Source organism: Triturus cristatus, chromosome 1_2 (assembly GCF_964204655.1).
Source record: "Triturus cristatus chromosome 1_2, aTriCri1.1, whole genome shotgun sequence".
Taxonomy (NCBI): Eukaryota; Metazoa; Chordata; class Amphibia; order Caudata; family Salamandridae; genus Triturus; species Triturus cristatus.
In genome coordinates this window covers 567,026,460-567,043,216 of record NC_140580.1, presented here as the reverse complement: position 1 = coordinate 567,043,216, position 16,757 = coordinate 567,026,460, and the positions used below count along the sequence as shown (strand labels likewise).

Genomic DNA, 16,757 nt, shown 5'->3' with positions numbered 1-16,757 from the left:
AAGTTTAACGATATGAGGCTAAATATAATGCTCCCATTATGCCCTCTGATTAGATGCAAATATGTGCAGAAGCTTGAAAACAAGGCGGATGATCCTTTACTTTCAAAATGAAATATTCGCCCAAAAAAGCTACTAGGAAATACATGTTTTGCTAAACTACTGTGAAATCTTTGGCACCATGTCTTTGAAGCATCATTTAGTAGAATGTGTCGATACATGCTAGTATTTCCAACAATCTTCTCAATGGAAAATCAGTGCAACCAGTTTCAACAAGAATATGGGAACAACGAAAATAAACAACCACTGGCAAAGCCAGTAGGTTTGACATTGTGGTCAGCCTTTTGGTTTTTGTCAATACGTGTCTTGTGTTAACTTGATTATTGTAGAACTTTAATGTTGTAGGAGCTGCCATGTCCTCACCATTATAACAAAAGGCTAAATTATTTTTGATCTCAAAATGCATCTATTGCAAGGGTGTGGAATTTAATAAAATATCTACTTGTCCATGGGTAGGTTACTTCATAAATCTACTTGTCCTGTAACAAAATCCACTTGTCCCTTTTGTGCCATGTAATGCGGTGACAAATTATGGCAATAATACCCTTATATAAGAGCTCCGAAATAGCCTCTCTGAATATGCCAGGGCTCCTTCCATAGTAGGGTATGAATACTAGCAATTACCTTATGTTGCCACGTTTCCTCAGATCTACATACTGGCGCTGAAGTTAAGCAACCGTTTCAGGGTTGGAATGCCCTTTTGAGTCTGTGCAAACCTACTAACTTGCATATTTTAAGGGTTTTCAACAACTCTTCTCTAATCTTTTCCCATACTGAGAGAGGTTGAATATTTACTCCTGACAATGGCAGACATAAAACTTCTTCCTGGGTTGGGGAAAAAAGTGGTTGGAGGGGAAGTAAACTTGCAAACGCTTGGATTTTCGCATGAGCAAATCTACACATGCATATTTGCTCATGCTAAAATGCAGTTCACAAATTTTCTAGGAGTACTATTTCTTGGCCTACTTCTGTAAAGACTTGTGAATTCAGGAAAGTCGTATATCTGCACTTAATGCAAGGACACTTTTGAGTCTTTACTTAATAATTTTCCCCCTAATTGGGTCTGGCGTTAACCATGACATGTGTTTATTACAATGTCTCTCTGTCAGTTGGCTAGCTTCACTGTGAATGACAGCATTCTGTTATTTCACAAGGAGCAAAATTGACAGTCGTTTTGTTTAGTGCCAGGAACGACTGTGGCAGTGTGTGCTTTTTGAGACCAAAACAATTTTTGCTTTTGCCAATGTTTGTTATAATGATGAGGGCCCAGCAGCACCCACACCAATAAGGTTTTACAAAAAACATACCAAAACAAGTCACGCATTGATAAAACCAAAAGACTGACCAACAATTTCAGACCAATTGGCTTTAACAATGCTTATGTATTTTTGTTTCCCATAATCTTATTAAAACTGGTTAGTGATTTTCCATTATGAATATTTTTGGGAAATACTAGCATGCATCAACACATTTTACTAAATGATGCTGCAGAAAAACGCTACCTAAAATGTTACATTAGCTAAATGTTTTTGCTTTTTTTGTGAACATTTTATCTTGAAAGCTTAGAATAATCAATCTTGCTTTCAAGCGTCTCCATATATTTGCATCTAATCAGAGAGCATTCTGGGAGCAGTATGCATAGCCTCATAGTGCTAAACAATGAAAGCGTGTGCACCTATTTTTATACTTTAACCACTGTCAGTAGTAGTCTGAGCTTACAACATGTACTTAGATCGCTCACCTAATAATAAAGATTTTGCATTTATGAACCATAAATAAAAGTTTGAACAGCGTTAAAACATGGAAACAAATATTACCTTAACTGCAGGCAATGCTTTCCCTGATCCATCATGTGAGACTATAAACTGGCAGTCAAAGGGTTTGTGATGTAGGGGATTGGGCCTACTTGTCCCAAGGACAAAATACACATGGAAACTTGTTGCCCTTGACCCCAAACAATATGTCCCGTGCATCGGGCTATAGGAATTCCACATCCCTGCATTGCCACAGTAGTCCAGGTACTTTACAAAACTACTTGGTGTGCCAATAATCTCCTTGAGAGAGTGAAATGCGGTCACTCACAGTGAAGCCAGTCGCCAGATAAATGAAGATAGAATTTTAATAAAAACAAAATGTCTTTGTTAATGCCAGACCTAACTAGAGGACCAATTCTTAATAGAAGTCACAAAAGGCCCCCTGGTATGTGTTGTTGCATTAGTGTAGATTTACGGCTTTGATGAATTTTCAAAAATTTACAGAAGTAGGCCAGGGAATGGTCCTCGTAGAAAATATCAGTGAACTACATTTTAGCACAAGCAAATGTGCATGTGTAGATTTGCTCATGCAAAAATCTGCTGACCGTTTACAAATTCACCTTTCTTACAAGTTTTTTTTCACAACCCTCAAATAAGTTTTACTTCAGCCCTTGTCATGAGTAAATTTCCAACCTTTTTCAGTCTGAGAAAAAATTAGAGAAGAGCTGGTGAAAACCTCTAAAACATACAAGTTGGTTTGCCCAGATTCAAAAGGGTTCTCCAACCCTGAAACTGTTGCTTACCACTAGCTGCCCAATATGCATATCTGCGGGAAGGTGGCAAAATCAGTGAATTGCTAATATTCAAACCCTACTATAACATTAGTCCTCACATAATGAGAGGGGCTATTGTCAGAGTTCTTTAAGGAGATTGCTGCCATAATTTTTCACTACATTACATGGCACCAAAGGGACAAGTAGATTTGTTTACAGGACAGTAGATTTATGAAGCAACCTGTTCCATTGACAAGTAGATATTTCATCAGATTCCACACCCTTGCGGCTTACTCTATCCAGGAACCCAGGATGAACTACCATCTAAGCAGTTATGACTAATTCTATTTGTCAAGGCCAGGCCCTTCTGCATGAGAGGACCAACAATGTAGATAGATGACTTGTGGCAGATAAAGAGGCCAGAGAGGTGGAGATTGATCATCCTATAGAGTTTTTCTTCCAGGTTTAAGGGCCTACCCTCCAGGGTAAATTGCCTGCACAGACCTGCTAAGCCATTGAAGGAGAAGTACTCCAAGAAAGAGATGCAATTCTCAGCCCGCAATTAAGTTGAAGCAAGTATTCACTAACCTGTATGTAATCTTTCCCTTCAAGGCTATTATCTAATGGCCTTCAATTAAGTGACTGCCAGGGAGCTTAGTTTCAAAGCAGTGCTTTTTTTGAGCATGCATCCTTTACGTATGAAACTCGTAGCCTCTTGCTCCTTTAGGGTCTTTACCGTTGGTTCTGGTCCCTAAGGAACATCCAGTGGGAAGGTATTTGTTACACTATTCTAAGTGGAATCTTGTAAACCAAGGCAGGAGAAAGAAATCCAGGCCCCCCTATTGATGTCTGTTAACCTAACCTGGTGCAGTGTTTGTTCTGGTGGTCAGGAAGCAGTACCCTTCCTTATCTATCTTTCCTAGTCTACTGGAAAAGAAGAGTAATGTAATGGACACTGGGAAAGAAACGTTGTGGCACTACCCTTGATAAACCAGCTTGACAGGCTCATATCTACTTTTATGGAACTTTTGAAAGGACTTCTGCCCATTATGTTTAATGCTCCCTGTGAGGTCTACAGACTATTGGCCTTGAGAAAAAGGAATTCACCACTTCTCAATATGAAAGCTTGAGAAGAAATGTTCCTTTTTCTGTGTGGCTTCAAAAACCTTACTGCTAAAAACTGCATCAAAATCATGAGATTGGAAACCAGTGGCAAACCAATCACTTCAGTTTCAGAAAACATCTCACTATCTTTCAAGTGGTAGAACATATTGTAAGATAAATAGGTGTTCAACAATATACACTATGGCCCAAGACTCAAAGGTTTTGCTGGCCGTTTCCACTGTGGAAACTATCAGGCCTGTCTTCTACCAAGTAGTTGAGGATTTAACCATTGTTCTAAAAGTAAGTGACAGAGGCAGTTATAAATTTCAAAGCAGCAAAGGCATGTATTTATACCATTTCCCATTAAGAAAGACGCACAAAAAGACAGATGGCTTGGACCTAGCTTTCTTCAAATCCATGAACATGGGATTCAAAGTAGCAGTTGATATTCCTGACCTTGCACCAAATCTATCCTGATATACAGCAGGGACACTGGATCTGAATATTTGACCCTCAAGATGCATATTTTCAAGTCCCCATTGTGATAAGGAAACAGAAATCGGAGTCCATGTTTAACAAATGGCTTAAAAGATGCAAAGTACTTCCTTTTGTAAACGCTACACCCCATATATATTTTTTAATGCATGGGAATAGTAAAATCCTACCTTTTGGTAAGGAAGATATTAATTTACTCTTCTCGGGATGAGGGATCTCAAAGGCAACTTACCAGACGACCAGGAGGATTATTATTTGCTCCTTGATACACTGCACAATCTATAGTTTATTGACTGACACAGCAAATTGACTTCCACTGCATTACAGAGGAAAGAGGGCTCTTTGGACCCAAGGAACACAAATGTGTCCTTCAAAAGACTGGTTTTGTACCATACCTCAAACATAATTCACTTTAGACAAACCCTCATCCTAGTTCCGAAGAGATCTCATCTTTGCTTAGATAATTGTCTACATTTACATGGTTCATCATGCATAACTACTTACGTAGCCCTACAGAATTGCCTTCAAGACCAGTGACCTCAGAAATCTAGAATGTAACCAGATGGTTATAAATTTCCTTTTGTTCATCACAATCTCTCTCTCTTCTGATGGTAACAGAAAATAATCACATTCTGTTCCGGAAACTGTTGCCATCCAGACAACTTTGACAGTCCAGAAAAAGATGTGCAGACGGATCAACTGGCATTTCGGCCAAATGTGTTGCAAATAGAAAGATAAAATAACATCATCATGATTGAACTGAGGGACAACCATCTAACCCCAAACGTTTTTTTTTTTTATTTCAAAATCTATTGGAGAATGTTACGATAGAAAAATACGATATGAATTTTGTCCTCATTTACCAAATTCACAGGAGCATGTTTCGGGACACTCTAGCTTGAATCTAAATCATTTTGCTTATTGACGTTTAACTTGCAGGCTGAAGTAATAGGCCTGCTTGGTTTGGGGAATCATTAGTACACGAGGTATGCAGAACACTTAGAAAAAAAATACCCAAATGGGGGATATTTATGGGGCTGATTTCTCAAATAGCCCCTTTCACCATGGTAGGACACACACAATACCGTACGTCCAGGTATACAGTTACCCCTCTTAAAGTGGAAAGTCCTCTTGTTCAGTTACTCAGGTGTTCTAGATTTTTCATTCAGCACATTATTTTGCTACCAAAGGTGATCCTAAAAATCTAACTACCAAGGATGAGTTTGAAGGTAGTTACCCTGAGCTGGCCATCCCAGATGTGATATTGCGACCGCCTCATTTCTGAAGCAACTTAAGTTGCTTTGGAGGCTGTATTTCATAGTCAGGAAGACCAACCTAGTATTTCAATACTGCCTTCCATGGCTAAACTTTACAAAGTTACTCCTGAATACCTGCAGTATTGTAATGTGAACTTCTCTATGAACTATGCAGACATTGTGAAAATAAGAGGAGCGTTTGTGTCCTAGTGTACTAGATTGACCAAAGAACAATATTAGCCATAGGAGGTTCTATAAAATCTCCTTCTCACATGTCCGTTTTAAGCATTCCAATGGCCAAGGACTTCTAGAATGTATAAAAGTGTCTATCCTCTATTGCCAAGACCATCTTGGTATCTGGATTGAATGTGGTCCTTTCTAATTGACTTCGGTTTTAACCTAAGCACCATATTGCGTTACTAATGGTAAGTAAATTGTCCAACTGTGTCTGATCCTCTCAAATGTATTTGTGTTTTTAAATTAGTTACAGAATCATAAAGGCAGTCAGTGGTGGGGTTCTTATGATCAGTGGGCTATATGAAACATCTACTAGCGATAGATCAATTACAAAAAATTCAAGACTATCAGTATTGTAACAAAACTGGTGCTCATGTAAAGCGCACCGATACCCGATTTTCTCTGGTCTAGTTTGTGATATATAGAACTCTAAAAATAGATATAGATAAATAGATATATAGCTCCATTATGTAATGGTCTTGGCCTCAACTGGGACGGTGAGCAATATACAGTTGCTTGATTTGCATGAGCCCACACTATATGGTACGTTTGCCTTCTAATTGTAATTTTAGTTTTCCATGTAATTCATGCCATTTCTTTTCCATGATTTCCTTAACACTACTACCCCAGCAATGATGCCTTCTCACCGAAAGTGAAAGAATAACTCCTCTGCACCACCTTGACACTGAAAAGAGTAGGAAAAAACATAGTTGGTTCTAGAGCTACAGTTAATTCTAGAACCACCTTTGGTGGAGTATAGGAGCCTATAGACATTCTGCAAAAGTTAATTCTGCTACATTTGTTCTCAAGAGGAATGTTCTTATTTATTGAACGTGAAGAACTGCTAATGGCTGATCCACCCTATTGCCTGGATACTACAGTTTTGATTATTTTGCTCTAACAGGAACAAGTTTTCTTGCCATTGTGAAATGTGTTCATCTAAACATTTCGCACACTATTTATGGCGTATAAATATTAATAAAGATCTCCTTAAGGAGTAGTAAAATGTACTCATTTGTAATCCTTCTCTACTTCAAGCACATCTTAAATTATTTCATAAGCAACCTGACAGCCCTCATAGGAGTGCCAGGAGTATGGATGTTATTTAGTGATTGCTCTCCCTCAGTCTTGCCTGTCCAAACAAAAGGGTGAAGTCTAATAGTGCACTACAGTCTGGTCTCTGAAACATGCATAAAGCGGTCTTAAAATGGTACTATTAAATTCCTCTCAAGACTTAATTTTAGAGTAGAAAAACAATTTCCTTCGTCTCCTTTCGAGGAGACGAATTAAAGACTTATGGAATTTGAAAACAAGTCAGAACCTCATCTTTAGACAGGTAAAGTTTTTTTTCTAGGAAGTGATTTCTTTTCCCAAAATAACATTTCTACCTTCCCTCAAACAGATACAAATATTGTATTCAGAAGTTTTTAAAAAGATGCCTATGATGAAGAACAAAGACTACGGTTGAATATTTTTCTTATGATTTGAATAATTACATTGGTCACCGTAGGAGATTAAAAGCTAGTGGCATTTATTGTCACATATGGATGCATATGTTTGGCATATTTCTCAAACCTTCCTGTAAAATGATTGAGAACTCAGTAGTGATTGCTGGCTGATACAATACATCAAATAACACAACAAATCCTCGGGTCTGTGATAATTATATGTGTCAAATACTTACAACGATATGAATTCTGACACCAAAACTCCCACGGGGAGAGATCCCTTTAAGGACGAATACCCTCACTCGCCATAGGTGACATGCTTCATCATATGGGTTTCTCCTCCCAGTGGAAAACCTAGTTCCACTGAGGGCTACAACTCCCTCAATGTGAGGAAGGAGCTCAGGGATTATTTTATGTAGAAGATGCTACACTACAGGGATACTAAAATCCCATGGTGGATCAGGTTAAATGAAAACGCAGCGCAAAAACAGGAGAAAAGGTGAATTAAAACTACTTGGTGGGAGCAAAACAGACCATCTTTATTCACTTGCTCGCACTGGTAGGGTTAAAAAGCAGTGCAAACAGCAGTATGGAATTAAACAGCTGGGTTTTGACACACGGTCGACCTGTTTTAGCCTCGGTGAACTAAAGTATCTTAGGTTTTCGTCCGGACCAGAAAGGAACTACAAAGCTGCTGCTAAAAGTGAAAAAAATGTGTAAGAGAAATACTAAACCACTAATCCCATGTTTTCTTAGGTATTACTGGACATACCTACAGGGATATAAACAGACACAAACATGTACCAAGTCAGAAAGACTGTCCGTCATAAGTGACACACCTCGTGAATTTTGTAATAAAAGGATTGCAAACCTATCCTGTAAGCAACCATTTTTGGGTATTAACCCTCACCTCTACCTGGCGACAGCTCAGGGAAGGGGGCCCCGCTCTAGAAAAAACAAGGTTTTGTGTCCAGCATTGGCATAATCATGCTGACACAGAACTAAACAGAAAAACATAGGCAAATGTCCAAATATTCAAACCTGGAACAGTACAGTGAAACTCCAGTTAGGGAAAAAGTCTCTAAGTATAGGCAACTGTCTACTAGGCAGTGTCAAGCCTGTCCTAGTTGGACAACCATATCTGCAGTTCTGTACCATTATTATGAAGGTGGCAATCAGAACAGGTGACAGACAAAAAGCCATTGTAGGGGAGGGTCTGGTCAAAGAATACTGAGATCGGTCCCGTTTCACAAAGTGTATCCACTGCTCCATAGAGGAGAGCTGATGGATAACGGAGTCTAACAAGCGGAGAAGCGGATTTCCGATCGGTATCCATTGTGAAAAATTTAGAGTAAGTAGAATTACAAGGAACCCTGGCTGTTGCAATCCGCGCATAGACTTGCAAAATGCCTAAGGAGTCAGAATTCATACCGTTCTAAGTTTTTGTCACACATCATTATCACCGACCCGAGAATTTGTTGTGTTATTAGTGTATATAAATAAGGGATATTTTCCTTGCAGGTCTTTAAACTTTTTCCCTTGGGCCCTCCTTTCCCGTTGTTGTTACTGATACAATACATCAACAAAGGGTGGGGAAGGGTAAATGCAGTGGCAAGGTTTACAACTAGGATGGGCAAGTTCAGTAGTAGGTGCAGTTGGGGATTGGCAGCAGTGAGGGTAAAAGTTCAATTGGTGATGTGGTGAAGGGGCAATCTTTAGATGTGTAGGTGTATTGCTTGAAGATCAGTGTCTTTAGTTCGTATGAAAAGCAGATGTGGAAGGTTACCTGCCAGATCTGAACTCCAGTGCAGCTCCACAGCTTTGATGACTAGCAGGGGAATATTAAGCCTTTTCTATTCTTGAAGTTTCATTCTGCTGATGCTGCATGTCTTGAAAATCCCTCTTATTGTCTTCATTGTGGACCCCAGGGAATTTTATGTCCTGTTCTTGACTTACTGAACGGTGATGCAGCATGCATTAAAGGTTATGTAAGTGTGGAGTTTGCGCAATTAGAACTATGTAAATTATCTTGTCAAATTTCTGACTGTCCTAGTTTTAAGAATGCTCTTCAGAAACTTCAGATGGATCTTTGGGACTCCAGCAAGTAAAGTGTTGCCATCAAGATGATGGCACTGTCAGCTGAACGGCTGGTCAGAGCATCTTCATTCTGTAGAGTAGGATCAGTTATTGCCAGGCAGGCTTGTGCAGTGTATGTGCTTAGGCAGATAGCAGAAAATCTATAGGACTTTTCTACTGATGACAAGTGGTGGAGCAGTGTCATCCATATTCAATTCATTGTGCCATTCCTGAACTTTGGATGTTGCTGGCTGGCATATTAGTGCAGAGAGCGTGGTACCTCTTGAGAAAGGCATTGTACATCCACTCTTGAATGATTGCGGCATAATTCTTTAAGCTGAATGATGTATTATGTGAGAGGGAGTGCAGTGTATCATTTGGTTACTGGTTAATGCTCACAGGCTTTTCGGTTGGTGGGACTCTAGCTTGTCATGTGCAAGTTGAAAGTCTAGAGAGGGGATGCTTTGGGAGTCACCACAGGTTATAAATATGGGCTTGTCAATAAACTGTGTGGCCTCTGTTCAGATATGTTTACAATGACTGCAGGATGGTGCAACAAAGCAATTTCTGAATGGGTTTGTCAAGTGCAGCATGATCGTAGACGAATCAAAGCCTGCACAGGTGACAAGTAAGATTAAAAAGAGTAGATTGCCTTTGGCACTCATCTGACAGTCATCATCAGCCACTTGGATGGTTGCTGTTTTATGTTGCAAGGTGGCCTGAGGTCAGAGACACTGTCTTGCAGCAGGGCTTTACTCCTGATTCTATTGTGGATCTGGTTTGCAGCTGACTTGTCAGTGATCTTCCACAAAATTGTATAGTGTAATAGACAAGTGGTTTGTGAGGTTGTGTGAAGCTAGGCTTGACTTTCTTCAGCGAGGCATGATCTGTTTGATCTTCAGAGCATCTGTGAAAGTGCCCTGCAAAAGGAAATCAGTTGAAGCAATTATCTTTTTTAATTGTGACAAACCCTCTTGTTGCTATTCATGTGGCAACTTTTGTCATTCCACTTGGGCCACCACCACAGGTTATTGAAATTACTGTATTTCTTAACTTGCTGTGATTGTGCTCTGTTAATGCAATTATTACAGCAATGATTTAAAGAAGAACATCCATGGCATGTAGGTAAAATCCTGTTATATCACATTACATGTGGGCTTTGAAGGTGAACTGATTATACTGGAGGCAGGTCCAGAGTTTCAGAATGTTCATAGTTTATGGTAACTCACTGATTCCTGGACTTAAGATAGTTTTCTTTGTCCTTATGCTAGTCACAACCAGTAGAATATACAGAAGATGTATGATGCATGTTTTTTATTTATTTGTTATTTCTAATAAACTTAAATCTGCATGTTCTTTAACCTTCTTTCCAGTTGGTGGCCACAGTTCTCAAGTGCCTCTTCTCCGTGAGAATGAATCAGGTATGCACAAGCACTGGAATTGTTTTTAATAGTGTTCTATATTTTTCTGAAATAAATGTTTGTACTTTTTATTATAAAAGAAGAGGCTGCTAATCACATCTGGGCCAGCCCAATGTTTCATCAAATCTAGTTTGGTTTGCTTGGGTTCTGAGCTAGAATCTGAAATGCAATAACATATTATTCTCACCAAGGTTGCAATTGCAATTACAATTGATCGGTATTTTAAGCATAGAATTGCAAAATGGTGTTGCTTTTATTATTAGTAACCGCTAACTTGCTGATTAGAATAATGCAAAAATAGTCTAGTACTGTTTCATAGTGGTGGGTTAGTTTGCATTGGCTGCCCACCCACAGCAGATTTGACCAGTTACAGATCAGCCTGATGGCCAGTCTTGAGAGCAGAGCCTTGGTGGTTCCCAGTCTTTATCACTCGATGCTGATTAACTATATGCCTTTTCAAGATGTCAATGGTTGATCGACTTGAAGACTATGCTGCTCTTCCTCACCTTGTTGACAGTCAAGGTCTGTGCGTCGCTTTTGCAACATACTTCATTTATAGCCAGCCTGAGTTGGTTGTATCCAAGAATTAATGAGACATGTGAAGGAGCCTATCGTTCTGTAAGCTAATGCTGGGCAAAGCAGGTTCAAGTAAAAGTTAAGATTTATATTCGGTCTCTTTTTCCTGCTGATTTTTCCTCGTATGTCTGCAACTACCTCGTTGGAGCATAGCGACTTCATGGTGGTGCATGACGATCCCAATTTACCAGCATTACATGTAGTAACCGATCTTTTTAAGTCATATTTGTACACTTGTTGAATTGATTCGTAGTAGCAATATCTCTGATCATTGTCTTGGATTAGGCTCATTACCTAGAACTCGGACATTATCTAATTTGGAATGTGCTTGCCCAGCTTTTCTTTCCTCCCTCTCTGAATTTTTTTGTCCTTCCTGTTGTACTGTCTTTAGACCTCTACATAAATAAACTATGCCTAATTGGTATATTAAACTTTCCTAGAAGTCCCTTGTTTGATACACTAAGTGTACCCATCGCCGACAAGTTATGTGCCATGTGGGCTGGAGAATCTATTTTGCCAACCTCTACAGTGGCAAAGCAAATATCACATCAGGCATACTCTGTGTAGCCTGACTGTTGCAGTGTGACCTGTTAAAATAAACCTTTTGCCAAGTAAAAAAGCCCTTTTAAATATTAGTAAGCCAAGCCTTAAAAACATAGTAGCCCACAAGGTAGGGCGCATGGACCCTGCTTTTGTCCTTCTGGACATCTGATCTGGGTTTGTTGTGGATACAGTGCCTGCCTCAAGCTGGATTTTAGTGTCATACATGAGGGGACACAAACTCCCCATCGTCCCCCCCCCCCCCACCCCCCCCACCACCACAACTCCAAACGCTTGAAGCTCAAGTTGGGTATTGCGAAGACTTTTGCCATCTTGAAAATGCCCTAACACATGCATTTTGGGCCTGTTTGCAGTACGATAAACAGTACCTACTGCAAAAGTAGGTAGGTCATGGCCTGCCAATTTTTACCCCATTGGTTAGGGAGGTGCCAGGAGTCGGCCCCACCCTTAAGTTAAGGTCGGGCATAAATAAATGTGGCATCCCCGGGCACCCACATTTGAAAGATTTCTGGACCTTCTGAAGTATAGAAGAGTATTAGATCTGTTGTCTATAACCAGACATCAGCCTTGAAGGGCTGGACTTGATCCTTCTTGTACACAGGACAAAACTGGAATCCTAGGGTCAGTTGGATTATCTCCTGTGTGGCTACAGGGAGTTGCAAGAGACCTTTTCCTGGAAGCACCCAACCTGCCCATTGGCAGTTGGACCTGTACTGGACCCTGCTGTTGTCCGCTGCCTTTCACCCAGTGTGTCTTTAAGCTTCCCCTGAGGTCATTGGGGGTGGGGGAGGAGGGGGGGGGGGGGGCTTAGAAGCGTACTTTTGTATTTGACTGTGGCTTGAAAGAATAAGTCGGAAGGTAAAGTATTTGATCAGGACAAAACTGGTTAGTGACCGATTATCACTAGCACTGTGTGTTTATTTTTTGCACTTAAAACTTTAAACATTCATATTGCAGTTTCCCCTTATTGGATTTTTGTCATTTAGCTTAATACATTTTTCTATTTTAAAAGCGAAGTGGTTCTGAACCCCAGTAAGTCAGTCCTGTTCCCCCTACACTTAGCCAGGAACTGTTACGACTGGCAATCCACAATACCCCTCAGGAGACAATCCTTTAGGTATTTAGGGATCTGGGTCGCCCTCCTCCCTGACCTCGGTTGGTCCCTCAACGTCACCACCTGGTGAAGAAAGACCTCCACAAGTGGCAGGCGCTCCCCCTATACCCCCAGATTATATTTTTTCTGAGACGGCTTGTTATTACGCAACTACTCGACACCGACAGGGGCATACTGAAAGCCCGAGCGCTGCCATCAAAACCTATTAACTTCTAACGTTTATTTGGGAATTTGGGAAAACATGCTTGAAATGGAGCTACTAATCTTCTTTTAAAGGAGTATATACGGTTGCCAGAAGACTAGATTCATAAAAGGAATAAAACATTTCTAAGAGCCCGCTGACTATTTTGCAAAGCCTTGAAAATGTTTCATGGAAACGAAACTCGTGTCGGCTGCCGGTCTATCGCTGAAGTGAAATAATTACCAGCTTATCACTGTTCAAACAAATATTGTGTGTTTTCGAATGGGGGAAAAAAAATCGAAATGTATTTGAAAGATATGTTTAGTACATTGAACGCTAAGTAATGTGCAACCTGTACTTGTTGAACACAAAAAAAAATTGTTTTGGATAACTCGAAATATAAACTAAATTGAGTGCTGAGGTTTACCTTTAGTTTTTGATACCACTGGGGAGGGTCGCCCTGTACAAAATGATGATTCTCCCCAGGTTCCTTTACGTCCTCCAAAACACCCCCTTCTGTTTTCCGCAAGCTTGGTTCTGGGAACTAGATAGTACGGCCACTAAATTCCTTTGGGGGGTGGGAGGTCCCGTTTGGCTCTGACCCTATGCCGGGTTCCGCCCTTTGATGGAGGCATGGGGATGACCCATTTATATTTATATTACCTGGCCATCTGCCTCCTCGCCATACATGACTAGTTCAACGGGGGATGGACCGATCCGGTATACAGACTTGAACTGAGCGAGCTGGTTCTACCCAAAATACGATCTCTGATGTATGGGAGGTCCATACCTTCCACTTGGCCGGAGGTGACACGTAACGCGCTTCTGGCCTGGCAGACGTCACTGCACACACCCACTGGACACATAAGCTAACCCTACAAATACCTCTCTGGCACGGTACCTGGCTCCAGGAAGTTAGTCGGCTGAAGGGTTTCCGATCTTGCGACCTTGTGGGGATCTCACAACTCTGGGATGTGTGGGCTAGCGGACACATGCGTTCCTTCCAAGACCTTTAATTCAGGTACTCCCTACACCCGTCACAATTTTATAAGTATTTGCAATTGCGGCATGCCCTCCATGCACATATATCAGAAGACACAGCAGTCCCGGAACACAGCCCTCCTGAAGCACAAATTATATTGTGCAATCTGGGGAAGGGGGTATCTCCTGCATTTATCGTACACTAATCAGCAATACCTCAACCTCACAGGACCGCTCAGAAGCCAATGTGAGGATTGGGTAGGCCCATTGGAGGAAGAGGACTGGAGGGATGCGCTCACGGCACCCAAGATGGTCACTGCATCGGCAAAACTCCGCCTCATTCAACTGTAATATTTGCACGCTGCCTATTTAACCCCGGTGCGCCTTCATAGAGTGGGCTTGTACCAAACTGCCTCCTGCACACGGTGTGGCCAGGACCCGGCAGACTTTTTTCATATGGTGTGGGCATGTCCCCAACTGACACGGTTCTGGGGGGGCTTTGAGGGGGAACTTGGAGGTTCTGGGGTGGGAGACTCCCCATGATCCACGACACTCGCTCCTGGGGATCACAGACTGGCTGGATGGAACAAGAATGAAAAGTTGTTTAACACGGCTATGGTAGTGGCAAAGTGGGACATAGCCGCTGCCCGGAAACTTCCCACCCCACCTAGCCTCAGGAAGTGGCGGGAGAGGGTGGACTGCTGTGCGACACAGAAAAAACCCATGTACGAGGCATGGGGATGCCCGAAGAAATACCGTAGGGTATGGGGGCAAATGGTTGGGTTTTATGGATTAAAGCTGGAACGTATGCTAAATGTTTATACCGCGCTAAATCTGGTGGGGTTCTGCGCTATGTGACTTCTCATCCAACTGATTGGGAATTGCCATTTATACTGTACTGTGCTGATTTGCTGGTATTTGTTTTATTGTCAAATCAATAAAATTGGTTTTTCAAAAAAAAAATAAAGCTAAGTGGTGGCATTTGATTCATTCAGCTTTAACGAAATGCTGTCTACTTTACATCGGGTTTATAGTGGCCATCCTATTGGATGAAGATGATGTTAAAAAATCTATTCCAATATATAATATCATTTGGCGATCTTTCTCTATCTTGAAACTGTGATTGCTTTTAAATTGGGTAGCAGTAAATGGCTATTTTCAGTTCTTTCTCATATTTCAAATTAAATGATCACCAACATCATAAAGGGTATGCATAGCTCTCTGGCCCAGGGTACTGTTATTAATTTTACTCCATTTTATTGGAGTAAGTTGTTACAACCACTCTTATTGTATGGCATCAAATCAACTTCCTTGTTTATGGAAAGGGAGTCATTTTATATTGCTAAACAAGAAGGGTGATGGAACTAATTGAATTATCCTATTGCTTTGCCAAATGCAACTGGGAACTTACTTGCTAAAATTATTGTAGAACATTTGGAAGTCTGGGTTACTAAAAGTAAATTGTTACCAATTGAGCTTGAAGGGTTTCTAACTTCTTGTTTAGCGATTGATACTTTTGATCTGTAGCTTTTGAAAAATATGTGAGGAAAGGACACATGAAGCTACTTTGCATATGTAGATTATAGCTGTGCCCCTTGATTGAGTGGATCATCCAAAAATTAAGGAACTTAAACATCCCAGGCCATTTGTTACTATCTTTGGTGAATTTGCACCCAGATAATTGGTAAAGGATGGTGATTGAGACCAGTAACAAACTGATATCTAAAATTAATGCAAATAGTTTAAACCAAGTCTGTTAGATTTTTTTATTTTTTTATTCTCACATTGTGTTTAATTTTCTGAGGTAAGTAAAATTATTTAATCCTTTCCATCTGAAAGTACTGTACTTTGAGATATTGATTTGAATGTAAACAGATGTTTTAGTGAAACTTACGCCAATAGGAGTCCAACACCAACTTGATCCTTTAGCTAACTAAGTGAGCGTCCACAGTCTGGTGATGAATGGAAAAAATAGTCATAACTGCTGCTCTAAAGTTAACAGCTCTTGGTTAATGGTGGATTGATAATAATTGCATTGTAGTTAAGTATTCGGATTTAGGAGTGACCGTATTGAATAAACTCTTTTAGTTAAATCGTATACAAATTAAATCAGCCACAAGCAAGTTCCTTTGGAATGGATTTGCTGCAATATTTGTAAGTATTATGCAAATGAGATGTTCTTTTATTATTAGAAGTTTATATTTCTAAAATTCCAGCCATTGCCTTGTATAGAAATACAGAACAAACTACTTACCGTTGGTAATGCTCTTTCTGGTAGAGACTCCATCTAGCTGCAGATTCCTGACCTTTTAAATACGTCAGTTGCTTTCAAGACTGTCTGCGCCCCAATGCAGATCCCCAAAAGCAAATTGGCGCGCAAGTGTGCAGATTCCTAGACTTGGTATCTTAGTAATGGATAGAGTCCAGTCACAGAACAGGGAGGATGGAAGGGACAGTGAGGAATCAGCGGCTACACAGTCTCTATAAACCCGGTATTTGTAAAGCACAAACTAATCACCCCTAAAGCCTCAAGGCGCTGGGGGCCATTGGGGAGATTAAGCAACCTATTGCCCAGAGTCGCATGGTGCTGCTGCCGCTGGCGATCGAACCGTGATCCTCGTGCTCCTGAGTCAGCCACCCTGGCCGCTGCGTCACACCTCTCTCTATCAGAAAGAGCATTCTTGGTGGACTGACTTTCCAGACAATAGTGGTTTGTGAACGTA

General features: G+C 40.7%; 1 protein-coding gene across 4 annotated transcripts in view; it reads left to right on the top strand.

Annotated features, from left to right (window-relative positions):
- Window positions 1-16,757, top strand: part of LSR (lipolysis stimulated lipoprotein receptor) — a 295,848-nt gene that overhangs the window by 155,887 nt on the left and 123,204 nt on the right. For all 4 annotated transcript variants that reach the window (XM_085606478.1, XM_085606479.1, XM_085606476.1 and 1 more), the window contains one exon: window positions 10,574-10,621. In XM_085606478.1, the coding sequence (XP_085462604.1) occupies window positions 10,574-10,621 (48 nt within the window). The remainder of the gene's footprint in view (window positions 1-10,573; window positions 10,622-16,757) is intronic.